This window comes from Schistocerca gregaria, chromosome 2 (genome assembly GCF_023897955.1).
Source record: "Schistocerca gregaria isolate iqSchGreg1 chromosome 2, iqSchGreg1.2, whole genome shotgun sequence".
Lineage (NCBI taxonomy): Eukaryota > Metazoa > Arthropoda > Insecta > Orthoptera > Acrididae > Schistocerca > Schistocerca gregaria.
This window is the reverse complement of record NC_064921.1, coordinates 254,052,077-254,071,833: the sequence shown is the minus strand read 5'-3', so window position 1 is coordinate 254,071,833 and position 19,757 is coordinate 254,052,077. Positions and strand designations below refer to the sequence as shown.

Below are 19,757 nucleotides of genomic sequence, written 5' to 3'. Positions count from 1 at the left end.
TAGTGCTCAAAGCCATTTGAACCATTGTTTTTACTTTTTACAAAGTTTGAGTGTAATCTCACCGATCCGATTCTCACCATAACAATTAATCAAACCGTTCGTAGCTAAGCAGAACAAATAAAAGGTTGTATACCCAAATTTTCGTGTACAAATTTTTAATGTTTTTTCTGTGTTTTTGGAAGGTCGAACTTAAAGTGATAGACCATTCACAGCAGTAACATCCCGTTGTCTTCTACGGAACTTCTTCCTCATTATGAATACTTGCAAGTCCGGGGCGATGCCGGTAGCTAACGTTTGTCAGGATTGTCGGAATCTTTATCAGACTGGTGAACGTAGTGACTGGCTGCCCTTTGATACAAGTGTAATGAAATTGCTTGTTGTGCACGACTTTATATGTACCTTCCCCCTTTAGCGTCTTGTTAATCGGTATCAATGATTGGATGTTACGAATGTTAGAGCTTATTTCATTCTAAAATGTATCAACGAATTATTTCCTCTGAGTACAGGCCTCTTGCTGACGATGATATTTATTGGGATTCCACCTCATCTTAAGGAATCACATCAGTATGATTTTTTTTCTTATTTACCTACTTTATGAGCAATTTAAGAAAGCAAGGCGTAGAAGCTAATAATGTTTATTTCATGGAAATAATTCGATTTTCATTTTCTCTCTTTGCGTACTTCTCCATGATTACTGACCGGCTGCATAAAAAAATTATTGCTGGCTATTTGATATAATCCATTGCCTGAACCGTCGTATTGAAATAATTATATAAATTTCTGTCGCACGCTTGATGTAATTTATTGGGCCATATTCTTTTAATGAGATGAAGACGAAATGGGAGATAAGATACCGCGTGAAGAGTTTGACAGAGCAATGAAAGACATGAGTCGAAACAAGGCCCCGGGAGTAGACAACATTCCATTAGAACTACTGACGGCCTTGGGAGAGTCAGTCCTGACAAAACTCTACCATCTGGTGAGCAAGATGTATGAGACAGGCGAAATACCACCAGACTTCAAGAAGAATATAATAATTCAAATCCCAAAGAAAACAGGTGTTGACAGAAGTGAAAATTAACGAACTATCAGTTTAATAAGTCACAGCTGCAAAATACTAACGCGAATTATTTACAGACGAATGGAAAAACTGGTAGAAGCGGACCTTGGGGAAGATACTTTGGATTCCGTAGAAATATTGGAACACCTGAGGCAATACTAACCTTACGACGTATCTTAGAAGAAAGATTAAGAAAAGGCAAACCTACGTTTCTAGCATTTGTAGACGTAGAGAAAGCTTTTGACAATGTTAACTGGAATATTGTCTTTCAAATTCTGTAGGTGGCAGGGGTGAAATACAGGGAGCGAAAGGCTATTTACAATTTTTACAGAAACCAGATGGCAGTTATAAGAGTCGAGGGGCATGAAAGGGAAGGAGTGGTTGGGAAGGGAGTGAGACAGGGTTGCAGCCTCTCCCCGGTGTTATTCAATCTGTATATTGAGCAAGCAGTAAAGGAAACAAAAGAAAAATTCGGATTAGGTATTACAATTCATGGAGAAGAAATAAAAACTTTGAGGTTCGCCGATGGCATTGTAATTCTGTCAGAGACAGCAAAGGACTTGGAAGAGCAGTTGAACGGAATGGACAGTGTCTTGAAAGGAGGATATGAGATGAACATCAACAAAAGCAAAACGAGGATACTGGGATGTAGTCAAATTAAATCGGGTGATGCTGAGGGAATTAGATTAGGAAATGAGACACTTAAAGTAGTTAAGGAGTTTTACTATTTAGGGAGGAAAATAACTAATGATGGTCGAAGTAGAGTGGATATAAAATGTCGACTGGAAATGGCAAGGAAATTGTTTCTGAAGAAGAGAAATTTGTTAACATCGAGTATAGATTTAAGTGTCAGGAAGTCGTTTCTGGAAGTATTTGTATGGAGTGAAGCCATGTATGGAAGTGAAACATGGATGATAAATAGTTTGGACAAGAAGAGAATAGAAGCTTTCGAAATGTGGTGCTACAGAAGAATACTGAAGATTAGATGGGTAGATCACATAACTAATGAGGAGATATTGAATAGAATTGGGGAGAAGAGGAGTTTGTGGAACAACTTGACAAAAAGAAGGGACCTGTTGGTAGGACATGTTTTGCGGCATCAAGGGATCACAAATTAAGCATTGGAGGGCAACGTGGAGGGTAAAAATGGTAGAGGGAGAACAAGAGATGAATACACTAAGCAGATTCGGAAGGATGTAGGTTGCAGTAGGTACTGGGAGATGAAGAAGCTTGCACAGGATAGAGTAGCATGGAGAGCTACATCAAACCAGTCTCAGGACTGTAGACCACAACAACAACAACATTCTTTTAAGGATTTCACATGAAATTGTACGGAGTGGATTCAGGATAAATCGAGACTTTCTACTCTTAACAACTGAAAAATAAGAGCAGGACACCTTTTAACTAGAAGACCACAATTGAGGGTTTAGAGTTCTCCGTCAATTTTCAAATTCTTTGTAGTTTGAACCAACTGAAGGCCAGTGCAGTGCACTCTATCGTCTTGTTCACTGGGCGAAGTAAAGACATTCAGTGCAGGAATCACATTCCGTCTAAACTGTTTTAACTCTAGTGGCGTCTGCCAATTCTAATACAACAGACCGTTGACGTACATAAGGTAGGAAGACTACTCTAGTTATTCCTAATACATGGAACAAGCAGTATATAACATTATATTCACTGGCTTATAGTCAGGCTGTCTACATCTCCTGAAAATGCGCACGTACATGAACTTTCCTGAGTAGTTAAAAGTTTTTATGGCTGATGTGTGACTTCTTACTTTACTTGTCGGTATTTGTGTGGTTTATTCTTGTACATGCGGGTATTTTAAATGTATTTTTTGTGCTTCCTTATTTTACATGTGGGTATTTGAAAATAAGCAGTTTAAGATGCTGTCCAACTGTTATACTTGGGAACCACATACCATACAGACATTTAAAAGGGTGGTCAGAAATAATCTGAAAAACTTGTAAGAGTGTTTCAGGGTCGGTTGTGCTGAGAAATAATTGTTAAGATAGAATTTCAATATGTTGTGCAATTTCGGAGTTAATTAGTATTGAAGTTAGCCAATCAGGCCCTGCGTATGCAAATTCTGGCGACCCACCAGACACAGTGTCTCGAGATGTGTTCTTCGATTGGTTCTAAAATCGCTCTAAAAACTGTGGGACTTAACATCTGAGGTCATCAGTCCCCTAGACTTAGAACTACTTAAACCAAACTAACCTAAGGACATCACACACATCCATGCCAGAGGCTGGATTCAAACCAGCGACCATAGCAGCAGCGCGGTTAGCTACTGAAGCACCGAAAACCGCTCGGCCACAGCGGCCGGCTCTTCGATTGGTTTCCTAAAACCTGACAAGACAGCAATATAAAAATTGGACGTCGGGCATTAGTAAGGATCGAATCCGAGCCAACAGCTGATCTGTCTCGTGCGCTATCATCTACGCGCTGTGAGAACAGCTAATACTAAATCTACCTGGCGGGGCAGCTTGGTTGGTGCATGCAAGACATGATTGGCTAACTTCAGTGTCAGTTAACTCGGAACCGGCGGAACGTATCGAATTTTTTTCTGAGTAATTATTTCTGAGCACAACCTACCCTGCAACACCCTTATGAGCTTTTCATTCTGTTTCTTACTACCTTGTATAAGGAAGAATTGCACAGTGAATGTGATGGGTCTCGTAACTTGTAATAGAACCTTTCATACGCATAACAAGAATCCGATATATAGCTATTTACAATAATTGTATTATTTCTTGGCGTCTAATACAGTTCTTGGTTGTTTCAGGACTGGCCAGAAGTGACTTTCTTCAACAAGACACACTGTGGAGGACTTATTTGTGAAGTCTGGCAAGTTATGTCGCATAGACTTAACGTCACGTGAGTAGATTTTTCCTCAGGTAGCATACAGTTTCTATTTGAAAGCGTATAGATTACTGCTAAGATTTTTGAATTCTTGTGGTAACTTATTGATAATGGATGCAACAGTATACTGCACATCTTTGTGCACAAGAGCTAAGGAAGTGCGATCCAAATGCAGATTGGATTTCTGCCACGGATGATCTGAGTGAAAGCTGCTAATTCTTGGGAATAGGCTGATGTTGTAAACAAGAAACGACTGTAAAGAGTATATATATTAAGAGGTCAAGCTCAAAATGCCCAGACTAGTGAACATGGCTCCACAAGAGGTTCGCGACCTTACACCACTTATTGCCCGAAGAGCCCCATTTCTGAGCCAAAAGTAGTTTTAGAATGGGAAGAGATACCCCAAAATAATATACCATACGACATAAGCGAATGAAAGTAAGCAAAGTAGACTAATTTTTGTGTCGAACGATCACTTACTTTAGATACCGTTCGAATAATAAAAAGTTCAGCATTAAGTCTTTAAACAAGATCTTGAACGTAGGCTTTCTACGACAGTTTTGCCATCCATCAGAGCTCCTAGAAATGGGAACTGTTCAGTTCCACTAATTATATACCTATTCTGTCAAATTAAAACGTCGGGTTCTGTTGACGTATCTGGATAAAATTAAAACCATATGGTCAGTCATGAAGGAAATGTCCGGCCAACAGCACAAGATCTAGGATATAAAGTCAACACGCAGTAAAAATGTTTTTGTTGCTGACAAGTTATCGATATGTAGAGTACTTAACGTTCACTTTCTAAGTTCAGTATGTGAATTAAATAAAAACTTACTTTCTACAGGGATATATCACTTTCTTAGGAAATGGCTTTCCACGAGTGCTGCCTGAAATAAACTACCGTGATACTGATAACGGGAAACTGAGTCAATAATTAGCTGAAGACTAAGGACTCACATTGATATGATTTGGCATCTAACAGGATAGTAAGGCACTGTGATAGTGTTGAGCGACATTTGCCATTTTTCGTTTAGGAATGGTCAATTTCCTCAACGATTTCTTTTTTTTTAAAATAATATTATGGGACTTAACTGCTAAGGTCATCAGTCCCTAAGCTTACACAATACTTAGACACACACACACACACACACACACACACCCGTGCCCGAGGGAGGACTCGAACCTCCTCCGGGACCAGCCGCACAGTCCATGACTGCAGCGCCTAGACCGCTCGGCTAATCCTGCGCGGCTGTATTTTTGAATTAAAAAAAAATAATTGTGGCAATTTAACGCTTGAGTGTTTAAAAGACTACAAGCAGTTCAAAGAGATTAATTTCTCATGACAATTTTAATACATGGGCTTTTATAAAGGAAACATACCGTTGTAAAAGATGAATTCTTTTATTATACACAGCTGTGATTGCACCAATTAGTGAAAGCGTTTCCGTTCGGAAAGTATTCCTTTTTACAAGTGGAATAATAGCTCGTGACTGTTCTATTAAATCGGAACACTGATCCATATTGGGGACAAAGACAAATATGACAGTCAGCAATCAAAGCTACAAAGCATTACACGGGAGAACCGAAATTAAATTTTATAACAAGTCCTCCCTCAAAGAACAGGAGTGTTCGCGAATCAGAAATAGCACTTTGGTCACTGGTAATGCAGGTGCCCATCAATTTCTTTCTGCACCCGTCCTTAGTTGAATGCTAAATACACTCGTGGAAATGGAAAAAAGAACACATTGACACCGGTGTGTCAGACCCACCATACTTGCTCCGGACACTGCGAGAGGGCTGTACAAGCAATGATCACACGCACGGCACAGCGGACACACCAGGAACTGCGGTGTTGGCCGTCGAATGGCGCTAGCTGCGCAGCATTTGTGCACCGCCGCCGTCAGTGTCAGCCAGTTTGCCGTGGCATACGGAGCTCCATCGCAGTCTTTAACACTGGTAGCATGCCGCGACATCGTGGACGTGAACCGTATGTGCAGTTGACGGACTTTGAGCGAGGGCGTATAGTGGGCATGCGGGAGGCCGGGTGGACGTACCACCGAATTGCTCAACACGTGGGGCGTGAGGTCTCCACAGTACATCGATGTTGTCGCCAGTGGCCGGCGGAAGGTTCCCGTCCCGTCGACCTGGGACCGGACCGCAGCGACGCACGGATGCACGCCAAGACAGTAGGATCCTACGCAGTGCCGTAGGGGACCGCGCCGTCACTTCCCAGCAAATTAGGGACACTGTTGCTCCTGGGGTATCGGCGAGGACCATTCGCAACCGTCTCCATGAAGCTGGGCTACGGTCCCGCACACCGTTAGGCGGTCTTCCGCTCACGCCCCAACATCGTGCAGCCCGCCTCCAGTGGTGTAACGACAGGCGTGAATGGAGGGACGAATGGAGACGTGTCGTCTTCAGCGATGAGAGTCGCTTCTGCCTTGGTGCCAATGATGGTCGTATGCGTGTTTGGCGCCGTGCAGGTGAGCGCCACAATCAGGACTGCATACGACCGAGGCACACAGGGCCAACACCCGGCATCATGGTGTGGGGAGCGATCTCCTACACTGGCCGTACACCTGTGGTGATCGTCGAGGGGACACTGAATAGTGCACGGTACATCCAAACCGTCATCGAACCCATCGTTCTACCATTCCTAGACCGGCAAGGGAACTTGCTGTTCCAACAGAACAATGCACGTCCGCATGTATCCCGTGCCACCCAACGTGCTCTAGAAGGTGTAAGTCAATTACCTTGGCCAGCAAGATCTCTGGAACTGTCCCCCATTGAGCATGTTTGGGACTGGATGAAGCGTCGTCTCACGCGGTCTGCACGTCCAGCACGAACACTGGTCCAACTGAGGCGCCAGGTGGAAATGGCATGGCAAGCCGTTCCACAGGACTACTTCCAGCATCTCTACGATCGTCTCCATGGGAGAATAGCAGCTTGCATTGCTGCGAAAGGTGGATATCCACTGTACTAGTGCCGACATTGTGCATGCTCTGTTGCCTGTGTCTATGTGCCTGTGGTTCTGTTAGTGTGATCATGTGATGTATCTGACCCCAGGAATGTGTCAATAAAGTTTCCCCTTCCTGGGACAATGAATTCACGGTGTTCTTATTTCAATTTCCAGGAGTGTATAACAAGTCAATAGTATGGTACTTTGAATACGGTCCTCATTATTTTTCACGCTTAAAATCAGTTAAAGTGCTACCATTCTATCAAATGGCTTAATTTTGCCTTTAATACTGCAGTTCATAAAAGGAAAACGTTGATGTTTACGATCCTATTAATTCAAAAAAAAAAAAAAAATGTTCAAATGTGTGTGAAATCCTATGGGACTTGACTGCTGAGGTCATCAGACCCTAAGCTTACACACTACTTAACCTAAATTACCCTAAGGACAAACACACACACCCATGCCTAAGGGAGGACTCGAACCTCCACCGGGACCAGCCACGCAGTCTATGACTGCAGCGCCTGAGACCGCTCGGCTAATCTTATGCGGCTCCTATTAATTCTCCTACAATGAAACTATGATCGTTAAATGGTCTTCTGCCCTAAGACACTCTTCGTAATGTTGTTAAGGAAAATTAGCAAACTAAAAAGAATAATGTTCTCTTAACGCTCCAGAAGGAAGAAAGATTACGGTTTAACGTCCCGTCGACATCGTGGTCACTAGTGACGCACCGCAAGCTCGGAATGTCACAAGGACGGGGAAGGAAATCGATCGTGCCCTTTCAAAAGAATCACCACGGTATTTGCCTGGAGCGAATTATTGAAGTCACGGAAAACCGAAATCTGGACGGCTGGACGCGAATTTGAACTGTCAACCTAATGTGCTAACCACTGCTCTATCTCGCTCGCTCCCTCCCCCCCCCCTCCCACCACCACCCCAGAAGGGGGCTGCAATGTATAACACGAGGAGGCACCCAAATGTCGTGTTAAAAGCCAGTGACACAGCCTTTTGAAAAATTTTTGGACATGTAGTAATAGTAGTCAGAAGATTTCAGCTAAGAGGCTCCCCCCGCTTTGTCGGTTCGTGTCATATCTTCAGGGTTATACCCTCAGCCAACTTTCTTACCTGGGGTAGAGCCGCCAAGAAAAACATCAACTTAAGGTTCGGCTTGTTGGCCGGAATACTGAAGGACGTACTATACCTTAATTAAATGAGTCCCCCCTCCCCATCTGCTCCCTCCCCCAAGTATCCTCTACAGGAGGGAGATGCGTTAGTACTAACACCACCCACTCGTTAAATCCTCTGTGCTTCATACCGTAGTGGTTCATTCATCGGTATCCCGCAGCAAACAGAGTAGCCCTTCACCGAGTGCATTTAACTGTATGAGTGCTCAATCGAGAGGGAATTTTTACTAACTGTTCTACATGGTAACTATGATTTCTCAATGCAAACTGAGTTCTGGTTCGCCAAGTTATAGATGGCGATCATTAGTTGTGAAAAGCGTGCCTCTGATATCTGACGAATTTGCGCTTCTCATTGCCTTTTTGGTTGTGGGTTCGCTCGTTCAGAGTCAGTGCATTCTCATTTCTGCTGCTTCGGTTCGTGAATGCCAAGCTGTTACTACACTCCTGGAAATTGAAATAAGAACACCGTGAATTCATTGTCCCAGGAAGGGGAAACTTTATTGACACATTCCTGGGGTCAGATACATCACATGATCACACTGACAGAACCACAGGCACATAGACACAGCCAACAGAGCATGCACAATGTCGGCACTAGTACAGTGGATATCCACCTTTCGCAGCAATGCAGGCTGCTATTCTCCCATGGAGACGATCGTAGAGATGCTGGATGTAGTCCTGTGGAACGGCTTGCCATGCCATTTTCACCTGGCGCGTCAGTTGGACCAGCGTTCGTGCTGGACGTGCAGACCGCGGAGACGACGCTTCATCCAGTCCCAAACATGCTCAATAGGGGACAGATCAGGAGATCTTGCTGGCCAGGGTAGTTGACTTACACCTTCTAGAGCACGTTGGGTGGCACGGGATACATGCGGACGTGCATTGTCCTGTTGGAACAGCAAGTTCCCTTGCCGGTCTAGGAATGGTAGAACGATGGGTTCGATGACGGTTTGGATGTACCGCGCACTATTCAATGTCCCCTCGACGATCACCAGAGGTGTACGGCCAGTATAGGAGATTGCTCCCCACACCATGATGCCGGGTGTTGGCCCTGTGTGCCTCGGTCGTATGCAGTCCTGATTGTGGCGCTCACCTGCACGGCGCCAAACACGCATACGACCATCATTGGCACCAAGGCAGAAGCGACTCTCATCGCTGAAGACGACACGTCTCCATTCGTCCCTCCATTCACGAATGTCGTTACACCACTGGAGGCGGGCTGCACGATGTTGGGGCGTGAGCGGAAGACGGCCTAACGGTGTGCGGGACCGTAGCCCAGCTTCATGGAGACGGTTGCGAATGGTCCTCGCCGATACCCCAGGAGCAACAGTGTCCCTAATTTGCTGGGAAGTGGCGGTGCTTTCCCCTACGGCACTGCGTAGGATCCTACGGTCTTGGCGTGCATCCGTGCGTCGCTGCGTTCCGGTCCCAGGTCGACGGGCACGTGCACCTTCCGCTGACCACTGGCGACAACATCGATGTACTGTGGAGACCTCACGCCCCACGTGTTGAGCAATTCGGCGCTACGTCCACCCGGCCTCCCGCATGCCCACTATACGCCCTCGCTCAAAGTCCGTCAACTGCACATACGGTTCACATCCACGCTGTCGCGGCATGCTACCAGTGTTAAAGACTGCGATGGAGCTCCGTATGCCACGGCAAACTGGCTGACACAGACGGCGGCTTTGCACAAATGCTGCCCAGCTAGCGCCATTCGACGGCCAACACCGCGGTTCCTGGTGTGTCCGCTGTGCCGTGCGTGTGATCATTGCTTGTACAGCCCTCTCGCAGTGTCCGGAGCAAGTATGGTGGGTCTGACACACCGGTGTCAATGTGTTCTTTTTTCCATTTCCAGGAGTGTACAAAGGTTGTCTGCTGCTGACATTACATAGCTGTTATATGAGAAGCTGTATTATTAAGGCGAAAAGGGCGAAAAGGTGGGCGCTTTGTTGCTTACCAGGTCGCTACAGCGGCTCAAACACGGAAATATTTCTGCCAGATGGCGGATAGTATTGCCGGTTGTCACTACCTTTCTCGGGGCTAGCTAAATTAAACGAGTAAATGCATCAACCACAAGAAATATATACCTATTAACATTTTTTTCCGGAAAGTGGCCCCAGATAATGGAGAAATTCTCTTCTAGCGCGGAATTTAATGAATCTTGACGGGCAATTAAATTAAAGTTAGCCATCCTACAGTTACGACACTGACCGACTAATTTCCTTATATTGGAACTCAAATTCTCCCAATTTAGATGTTCCATGTTTTCATGATTCTTTTGTACATTCCCAAATGGCCCCCAAGTCAAGGTTTGTGAAGAAGCTGACAGGGTCAGATCCTGGTGGAGATAAATCTTTAATTTACCTTCAGTGCCGGTTCGGTAAGGCAAAAGACATTTGTTAATGGAAAACCCCAAAATCTGTTCGGCGTCATTAAGTTGCTGTTTGATCTTGCTTAACTATGAATCTTGGCTCTGTTTATCCTTCACTGTGTTTATCTCGCGACTGTAGAAACAGCCGGCCGTGGTGGTCGAACGGTTCTAGGCGCTTCAGTCCGGAACCGCGCGACTGCTACGGTCGCAGGTTCGAATCCTGCCTCGGGCATGGATGTGTGTGATGTCCTTAGGTTAGTTAGTTCTAAATTCTAGGGGACTGATGGCCTCAGATGTTAAGTCCCATGGTGCTCAGAGCCTTTTGAGCCATTTGAACTGTAGAAACACACAAAGATTTCTGGCTGACTTGCAACTGTTTCGTTATTTCCATCTCACGTTGAAACATACGGCGAAGAACAGCTGCGATTTGGTTGTCAGTAGCCCTTTTATGTGTTGTTCGAAAACGGAAAGCAGAAACGCTAACAACCAAGCGGGTCCGTTCCATGGGGCTGGTCAGTATCCTGGCTCAAAACCAGGTAATTCGATTGTAGCTGTAACTGCTAATGCTAAACTTTCTCTAGAGCGAACAGTACAGCCAAGTCCTTTTATTACTTAATACGAGATGCAAATATTTCAATGAAAGTCCCCTCTATTACTCTCTGCGCCCCTCACTTTGAGAACAACTGTATAACGGCCTGTTCCCGCAAACCAAGTTGAACTCGGCGCTATGGCTGATGGCAGCGTCCGTAGCCCCCTCCCTCCCCTCCCCACCCCCGCCCCCTCCTCCCACCCGTTCCACCGTGTGTGACTGCAGAGGTCAGTCTTACTTCAAGCTGCGTTTAAACAGCCTGGTACTCACTACTGATTACCGTTGTTCAAACATCATAAAGTTTAATCCATGCCCCCCTGTGCCCTCCAAGGAGTGACTCAAACTGCAAATACAACAAACAACGGCAAAGTGGTGAGAAATTTATTCAGAAACCAGCTATACCCTTGGTCATGGTGGAATTCTTGAAAGAAAGTTTCAGAGATCTGTCGGATGTAACCCTACTGAAGAAACGTCACCCTAGCCAGACCCAGAACACTAACTAGTGCATCAACAGCACAATCTGGGCCATAATTCTAAACGTGGTGTTTGTGTCAATTAGCACATTGCACTTTGCTGTCTTTGATGCAGATGAAACGTTCAATGAAGGAAATGTTGCAACGTGTGAGGTTCTGAAAAGACTGGTACAAACTGCTGATCGCTTCACGTCAAAACAAATGTTAAATTTGGATAAAGAAAGAATTAGGACACCAGAGGTAACTGTTAGAGACTTTGAAACAAGAATAAGACATCGTAGACAATCAGAAAAACGGAAACTGCAAGATGAGATGAAAGAACATTTAGGCAACCCATCACATGGAGGTGGGATGTATTGAAAACTTAAATGGCTGTTTCCCGTAAGCTGAAATTTTTAAGAACGAAGTGAACTTTTTCTCAGCTTCCACAAGCCAGAATTTGCCCAAAATCACAAGTTATACTCATTGGAGTATTGTGCACATGTTAACAAAGAGATTTTCTTATTTTGTACATCTCAAATAAATTATAATCTTAGATACATAGGAAAGTGTAGTCACTTTTTTTATTTTCACGTCCACTTTCTACAAAAATAATTCTTATCTTAAAATTAATCAAAATTCTTAGAAATCCCTCAGTCAAAGTTGTTAGAAATGTGTGACCTATAAGTCATAGTTATTCAAATTTTTATTCCGTGCGGTTTCTGAGAAAGCGTACCTTTTATGTGGATAAATTTTACGTTATTTAAAAAAGCGTTTTAAAATCAGTTTGCAGTCCCTCAATAACAACAAATATAGCCACTTAAATGCGATGAATATGTTAGAAAATAACTCAACTTTTGTATAGATTAGGAAACTAGATTTGGCTAATATTAATTGTAGGATGCCTATTTTGGTTTGTGCACGAAGAGTATGTTTCTTTCGCATTCTCGTGCGACAGAGTAGTGATGTAATTACGATTTATTAGATCTGCTAACCCAATTACCTTGTAACATACAGTCCTCAGAAGTTACAATACAAAACACAGCAACCCTAAAACGTACTGTGATGTGGTTCCTGCAGCTGTGAAAATAGCTCATTTTGCTATGTCTGAACGGAACAGGTTTATTTCCAAACAAGATACATGGCACATAACGTCGACATCTGCACTGTCCTGCAGATATTTTAAAGCAATACAGATAGGTAAATGAGGGTAAAAGTTGAGACGAATCACAATCGCTATGTGACGAGCCACGGAGACTGTGGGTCCGCTATACCAGTAATACTCATAAAATATTTGTGAACAACAGCCAAAATTTTGTAAGTATAGTTCAGATTTCTCCCTGTATTTTCCTAGTATTCAATACAATCATATCGATATCTGCGATTTATGGATTAAGTAAAATGAAGAACTATGCTAGACAGTGTTTTTGTTTCGATTTTTAATCACTCCTTAACGCGTTCCTTAAAGTGAGCCAGAAAGTACCTGCTAAAGTGAACTGAAAAAGAGGCCTGTGGTTAGGCACTCCACAAAGCACGCAACGGTGCTGCACGTACAGAGAGAGCTATCAGGGCGTCGAGTCCTAAAACGAAATCATCACTTCTTGCCTTCTGAGGAACTTCTGCATTCTATGGCCTGGCAGTGAGCAACACGAAAAGACGGAACCTGTAATTATGGGTGAAAAATTTGACGAGCAAATGGGAGTATAGGGGAAGTTTGACTTCCCTTTTAATTTAAACTTTTATGAAAGGACGAATAGTCGTCCCAAACCAACTGAGAAAAAGCAAAGATAATTATCGATTAAAATATAAATGTGCTTCTTTAAATGGTTTATCCGTTATTTCTCTTCCCTATGTCCTTACAAATATTTCGACGAAATTTCATTGTCCTAGGATCACTCGTTTTACATGGAGGCCCTCTCGAGTAGCAAAAGTTTAATTATAATCATCGAATACTTTCCGTGCGTAAACATCCTCACTGAGCGCACCATTTCTCTTCGCGGCGTCAGTGCAAATTTCTAGGCGGTACTGTGAACGCAGAGTTCTAATTTTCTTTTTAATTTCCTCCTCTGTTACCGGCGGTACAGCGTGTATCATTTCATGCTGTATCATGTTTTTGCTGTTGCGATGCTCTTAACTTCTCATGTCAAAAAGACATTGCTTCCATTTATATTGTCAGTTGAAACACACACACTTATTTTTTGTGAAAAGTTGTTATATTCTACCTTCTTTCTCGACGAAACGACTTTGTTAGGGAGCCGTGGGAACTATGAAATGCACATCTACAGACGTCATAGCTTGAAGGCATATGTCTGAGCAAAAGCAGCGACTTCTGTAGGAAGGATCAGTGCACTAAGAGGAACATGTAAAGAGGTACTGAGAGCAACAACATCGAGTGTGTACGGTTCAGTGAGTGTGTGTGTTCCGGACAGGTACAGTTTCGAAGGCAACGAGCTCTTCGGCAACCGGCTTGTGAACGGCACTTGGGAAGGTCTCGTGGGGCAACTGGTGAAAGGCCATCTAGACGTCGGGTTGGCGCTCTTAATGGTAACGCCGGAGCGCCAGAGTGCTGTAGACTTCTCGCTGCCACTCACCTTCTCGAGGTAAGTCATCCCTGGCTAAACTGAGAGGCTCCCCTTCTCATACGGCAGCTACACACAAACGTTCATGAAAACTCCAACACTTAAAACAAAAAGACCCAACTGAACGCAAACACTGGGGATGTTCATTACAGTCTTCTAACAATAAACGATTAATAGTACATAGTAATGACATACTGCCTTTGTTCACTAGGAGGATCAGCATTAATAACGATCTCAAAGAATGAAACTAAAACCAAAAGGAAATGTAAAGCCAAGTACTAGTATGTTTCGTTTATGTGTACAGCTACAATATGAGATATTTGGACAGGTCATGGTGATCAGTCTCTAGGAAAAGCGTATGTGTGACTTTTAGATCGTACAGAGTATGCTCCTCAGACAGTCTGCTTCATGTGTGGAACCACTAGGTAGCAAATGTCCGTACTGAGCGTCGAGTGTTTTAGGGACCAAAGGATGTGACCACGGCACAGAATAATCATCATTTACCACCCACAGGCATAATGGATGCTACAAAGTTTTCGTCAGTGTTTTGCAAGTTTCGTTTCATTTCGAGCGTGGTTTTTGGTAATACAATTCTCACAAGTGTATAAGACAGACTCGAAGTCCACACCAACCACAGTTGTACAAGTTTATATGCCAACTAGCTCCGCGGCGATTAACAGATAGAAAAAAATGTATGATGACATAAAAAAATTATTTAGATAGTTAAGGGAGATGAAAATTTAATTGTGATGGGGGACTGGAATTCCATAGTATCAAAAGAAAGAGAAGGAAAAATGGTAGGCGAATGTGAACTGGGGGAAAGGAATGAATGAGGGAACTGCCTGGTGGAATTTTTCACACAGAATAATTTAATCACCGCTAACACATGGTTTAAGAGTCATGAAAGAAGACATTGGAAGAATTCAGATTGATTATATAACGGTAAGACAGAGACTATGGAACCATATTTTAAATTGTAAGACATTTCCAGGGACAGCTATGGACTCTGACCACAGTTTATTTGTTATGAACTGTAGATTAAAAAAGAAGAAATTTCAAAAAGATAGGAAATTAAGGAGATGTGACCTGGAAAGTTGTAAGAACCAAAGGTTCTTGAGAGATTCAGAAGTATCATTAGGCAACGGTTGGCTAGAACAGAGGAAAGAAATACAGTAGAAGACGAATGGGAAGCTTTAAGACATCAAACAGTGAAGGAAGCACAGAATCAAATAGGTTAAAAGACAAGACCTAGTTGAAATCCTTGAATAACGCTGGAGATATTGAATTTAATCGATGAATGGAGAGAATATAAAAATTCAACCAAAAAATGAGATTGAGAAGAAGTGCAAAATGGCTAAGCAGGAATAGATAAACAAAAAATGTAATGATTTAGAAGGATACTTCACTAGGAGAAAGACAAATACCGCCCACAGGAAAATTAAAGGGACTTTTGGAGAAATGAGAAGGAGCTGTGTGAATATCAGGAGCTTAGATGGAAAACCAGCCCTAAGCAAACATGGAAGGAGTATATATGCAGGGACTATATAAGGGAGATGAATTTGAAGGCAATGTTATAGAAATGCAAGCGGACACAGATGAAGATAAGGTGGGAAATATGATACTGCGACAAGGATTTGACATAGCGCTGAAAGAGCTAAGTCGAAAAAAAGCCGCAGGAGTAGATGACATTTCGTCTGAAGTACTGATAGTACTGACAGCCTTGAGAGCGCCAGCCCTGACTAAACTCTTCCATCTGGTGAGAAAGACGTATGAGATGGGCGAAATACCCTAAGACTTCAAGAAGAATATAATAATTCCAGTTCCACAGGAAGCAGGTGCTGACAGGTGTGAATGTTACCTAAGTATGAGATTAATAAGTTACGATTGCAAATGAAGGAACACGCGAAGCAGTAGTTATAGCATTTGTAGACTTAGAGAAAGGTTTTGATAATGTTGGCTGGAATACTCTTTCAAATTCTGAAAAAATGCAGGGAGCGAAAGACTCTTAAGAACTTGTATAGAAACCAGACGGCAGTAATAAAAGTCAAGGTTCATGAAAGGGAAGCAGAGGTTGAGATGGCTGTGAGACAGGATTGTAGCCTATCTCCGACGCTGTTAAATCTGTACATTGAGCAAGCAGTAAAGGAAACCGAGAAAAATAAGAAGTAGGAATTAAAGTCCAGGGAGCAGAAATAAAAACTTTGAGGTCTGGAGATGACATTATAATTCTGTCGGAGACAGCAAAAAACTTGGAAGAGCAGCTGAACGGAGTGGACAGCGTCTTGAAAGGAGGACGTAAGATGAACATCAACAAAAGCAAAACAATGATAACAGAGTGTAGCAGTATTTCATCAGGTGATGTTGAGGGAATTAGATTTGGAAATGAGACACTTAAAGTAGTATATGAGTTTTGTTATTTGGGGAGCAAAATAACTGATGATAGCGGAAGCAGAGAGGGTATTAAGTTTAGACTTGCAATGGCAAGAAAAGTGTTCGTGAAGGAGAGAAATTTGTTAACATCTAATATGGACATAAGTGTTGAGAAGTCTTTTCTGAAGGTATTTGTCTGGAGTATAGCCATACATGGAAGTGAAACATAGACGATGAACATTTAGATAAGAAGAGAATAGAACCTTTTGAAATGTGGTGCTGCAAAATAACACTGAAGATTAAAGGGGAAGATCACGTAACTAGCGAGGAGGTATTGACCAAAACCGGGGAGAAAAGAAAACTGTGACACAACCTGGCTAAAGAAGGGATCGGTTGATAAACACAAATTATGAGATACCTAGAGATCAACAATTTAGTACTGGAGGGAAGCATGCGCGGTAAATATCGTAAAGAGAGACCAAGAGATGAATACAGTAAGCAGTTTCAGAAGGATGTAGTATGCAGTAGTTTTTCAAAGATGTAGAAGCTAGCACAGAATACAAGATGGAGAGCTCCATCTAACCAGTCTTCAGCCTGGAGACTATCACAACAACAACAAGATGCATAAGCTGAAAGCAAATGAATTTTCTTTTTATCTCAGAAATAAATTTTCATTCTGTAGTTTACAAGAAGTGATATTATGATCCTTATGTTGTGGTTGTAGGCTGATCCTATTCCTTCAGGAGCCGAAGGATGAGGAGTTAACATGGGATAACTTTTTACGGCCCTTTGACAGACGTCTCTGGCTGTGCACCATCACCGTCATAGCCATCATCTGGGCTGTCCTCCGAATTCAAAGAAGATACAACAGACGTTTGGGATATCATGACGGCTACAACCAGACGTACAGTGATATCTTACACGTCGCAGGAATATTTCTCATGAGAGGTACAGGTCATCTCTTATGTATTTTTTCGAAACTTGTGGCTAGAGTTACTTTGCAGGAAAGGAATCAGTTCTATTGGATTATGTATACATAGGAACAAATAAACAAAGTAGTAGATAAGCAAAGAGATGAATTCACATTCATGATAGATGGCACATGGATTGGCACCCATGGAGAGTGAAATGAAACGTCAGGGCGACAGTAGATTTGTTCAGTTAACTTGTATATTCCGGCCCTTGGTTACAGCACATCAGGAACAGCTTGGTGACGGCATTCAGCTGCCTCTCTTGTGAAATCTTGCACGTCCGGCACTGCTCACAGAGCAAGAAGCGGAGCCAAGAGTGGCGTCACTCGAATACTGCTGTTAGCGATGTAGGCCCCATTATCTCACACGCTGTTCCATTTGATAACAAACCACTCCCGTTTAATTCATGCCTGTTTGCTGACGCTAGCTTCCCCTGCTCGGAGCAACTAGCCACTACTACCGTCTTGTCAAAGGTAGAGTACAACCATTGTGCATCTACCTGCTGAAAGTACAATCGCATCTCGATCACTTCTTTGTTGCGTTCTCTTATCTGCCTTCGTCCTATTAGCAATTTCACTATGCAGGAATCCTGCCTCTCTCTTATTACCATATTCGCACAGACAGTGATTTCCCCGAGGTGGAATTTTGTAACTTTGCTTCTTCCATTTCTACACATCTTTCCTCGTCTTTTTTAATTAATAATAGTTGTCGCGTTTTCACTCTTACAAGATTCTTCAATACCCCCCACTTGACAGGATGCGTATGAACTGTGTGGCACTCGTAACGTCCTTGTGTTCCTGCTACTGGTATATGAAACGAAATGTAAACTTTCGCTCCATTAGTTCTCACATGTACTTTGGCTACCTTGAAATAAAAAGATAAGTTTTTGTGCTGAGGTTTTAAAACCAATCTCCTCTCCGGCGGTAGTTCCCTCTGTTCTTTCCTCAGACCCTCTAACTACTGCTCAGGCGACAATAGGTTTATCCCCAGTTGACTTCTTGCACCCTGCTGCATAGCCTCCTATAATTTTGTTACTTTCCCTCTACACTAACTTCTACACACTGCAGCTATTTCGTCATTACCACTTCCCTACCTTAGAGTTCTACTGCCGTTTGTAGTTCCCTGACATTCTGATTATCTGCCTCTTCTGCAGCTCTTGCGTACCACATTACTTCTCCAGTCAGTTGTCGTACTAGCTGTATGTTAGTCAATATGTCCTTCTCTAAACTTTTATATGCGTACTTGCGTGTTGTGCCAATCACTCACGGCTCTGTTCCCTCTTCCCCACTGATTAACCCCTCCTACGGTGTCGTTCACCGTTTCAATGTCTTCTTCATCAACAGTGGCAAGTATTGTTTCCATAATGCGATCTCCAGTGTCGATCCAAGTCTTCTTCCTTTGCATGTGCTCTATAACCACAAGTATCTGGGTCATCTCACTCCTTAATTTCTCATACGCACTATGTACTCTCTCACATACCCAGGCACTTCTTTTGAGCATACAGTGCCCTTCCGTTCTCTGATTGAATTTCTCGAACGCTTCCTCCAATCTTCTCACTTCGCTATGCATCTCCTATGCGTTGAATACTACCTGCATCACCCAGCGATTACACTGGTGATCACTACGTCTTCCTGCTCGGCGGACAACACTTTGCCTTCCAGGTGTTGGTTCTGTAACGCTTCCACCCCAACGAAGATGATCAGTAGTCCTGCTGGGATCCGCATGATCTCGCCTCTCTACTCCTCACCTAGAGGCAGGAATGCCTATTACTTTCCTCCCCCTTAAAATCATTGCTGCTCCACAGCTGCTTTTACTAATTAACTAAATCTACACCTAACCTTAAAAAATATGAAATGACTTGCTCCTAGGCCATAATCCATACGGGTTCCCCTTTACCGTTTCATTCACAACCTCTTGTTTATCTTTAGATCGATTCACAACCTCTTGTTTATCTTCCCATTCATTCACAACTTCTTGTTTATCTTCCGATACCTTTCTCCTCATTCTCCTTTTCTGATCCGCATCTCCTTTCCCTGGAAACCTTTCGGACTCTCTTGAAAAGGTTTCAACCGCCCTACATGTACAACTGTCGTTCTCATCGGCAAAGGCACCTTGACACTTACTGGTGACATAGTGTCTCCCATTTGGTATGACCCCTGATACATTGCAAAAAACGTCTTTGTCCTTCCCTTCGGCGCAATCCAAGTTGATAGCATCACACACTGACCAAACTTATCCTGTGTCATTCGTGCCGTATGGCGCTCTGCTTCTTCCTGTTTCTTCAGAGCTCGTGTAATTGGCCTTTGTACACTAATCCAAGTTTCGATAATCACTCTGAAAATTCCTTAACAGACTCT

At 43.1% G+C, this 19,757-nt stretch overlaps 1 protein-coding gene across 1 annotated transcript in view; it reads left to right on the top strand.

Moving 5' to 3' along the window:
- LOC126335733 (probable glutamate receptor) overlaps positions 1–19,757 on the top strand; it is a 68,222-nt gene that overhangs the window by 10,760 nt on the left and 37,705 nt on the right. Inside the window, exons 3-5 of the mRNA XM_049999189.1 lie at positions 3,849–3,910; positions 13,910–14,080; positions 17,154–17,377. Coding sequence (XP_049855146.1) covers positions 3,849–3,910; positions 13,910–14,080; positions 17,154–17,377 — 457 coding nt within the window. The remainder of the gene's footprint in view (positions 1–3,848; positions 3,911–13,909; positions 14,081–17,153; positions 17,378–19,757) is intronic.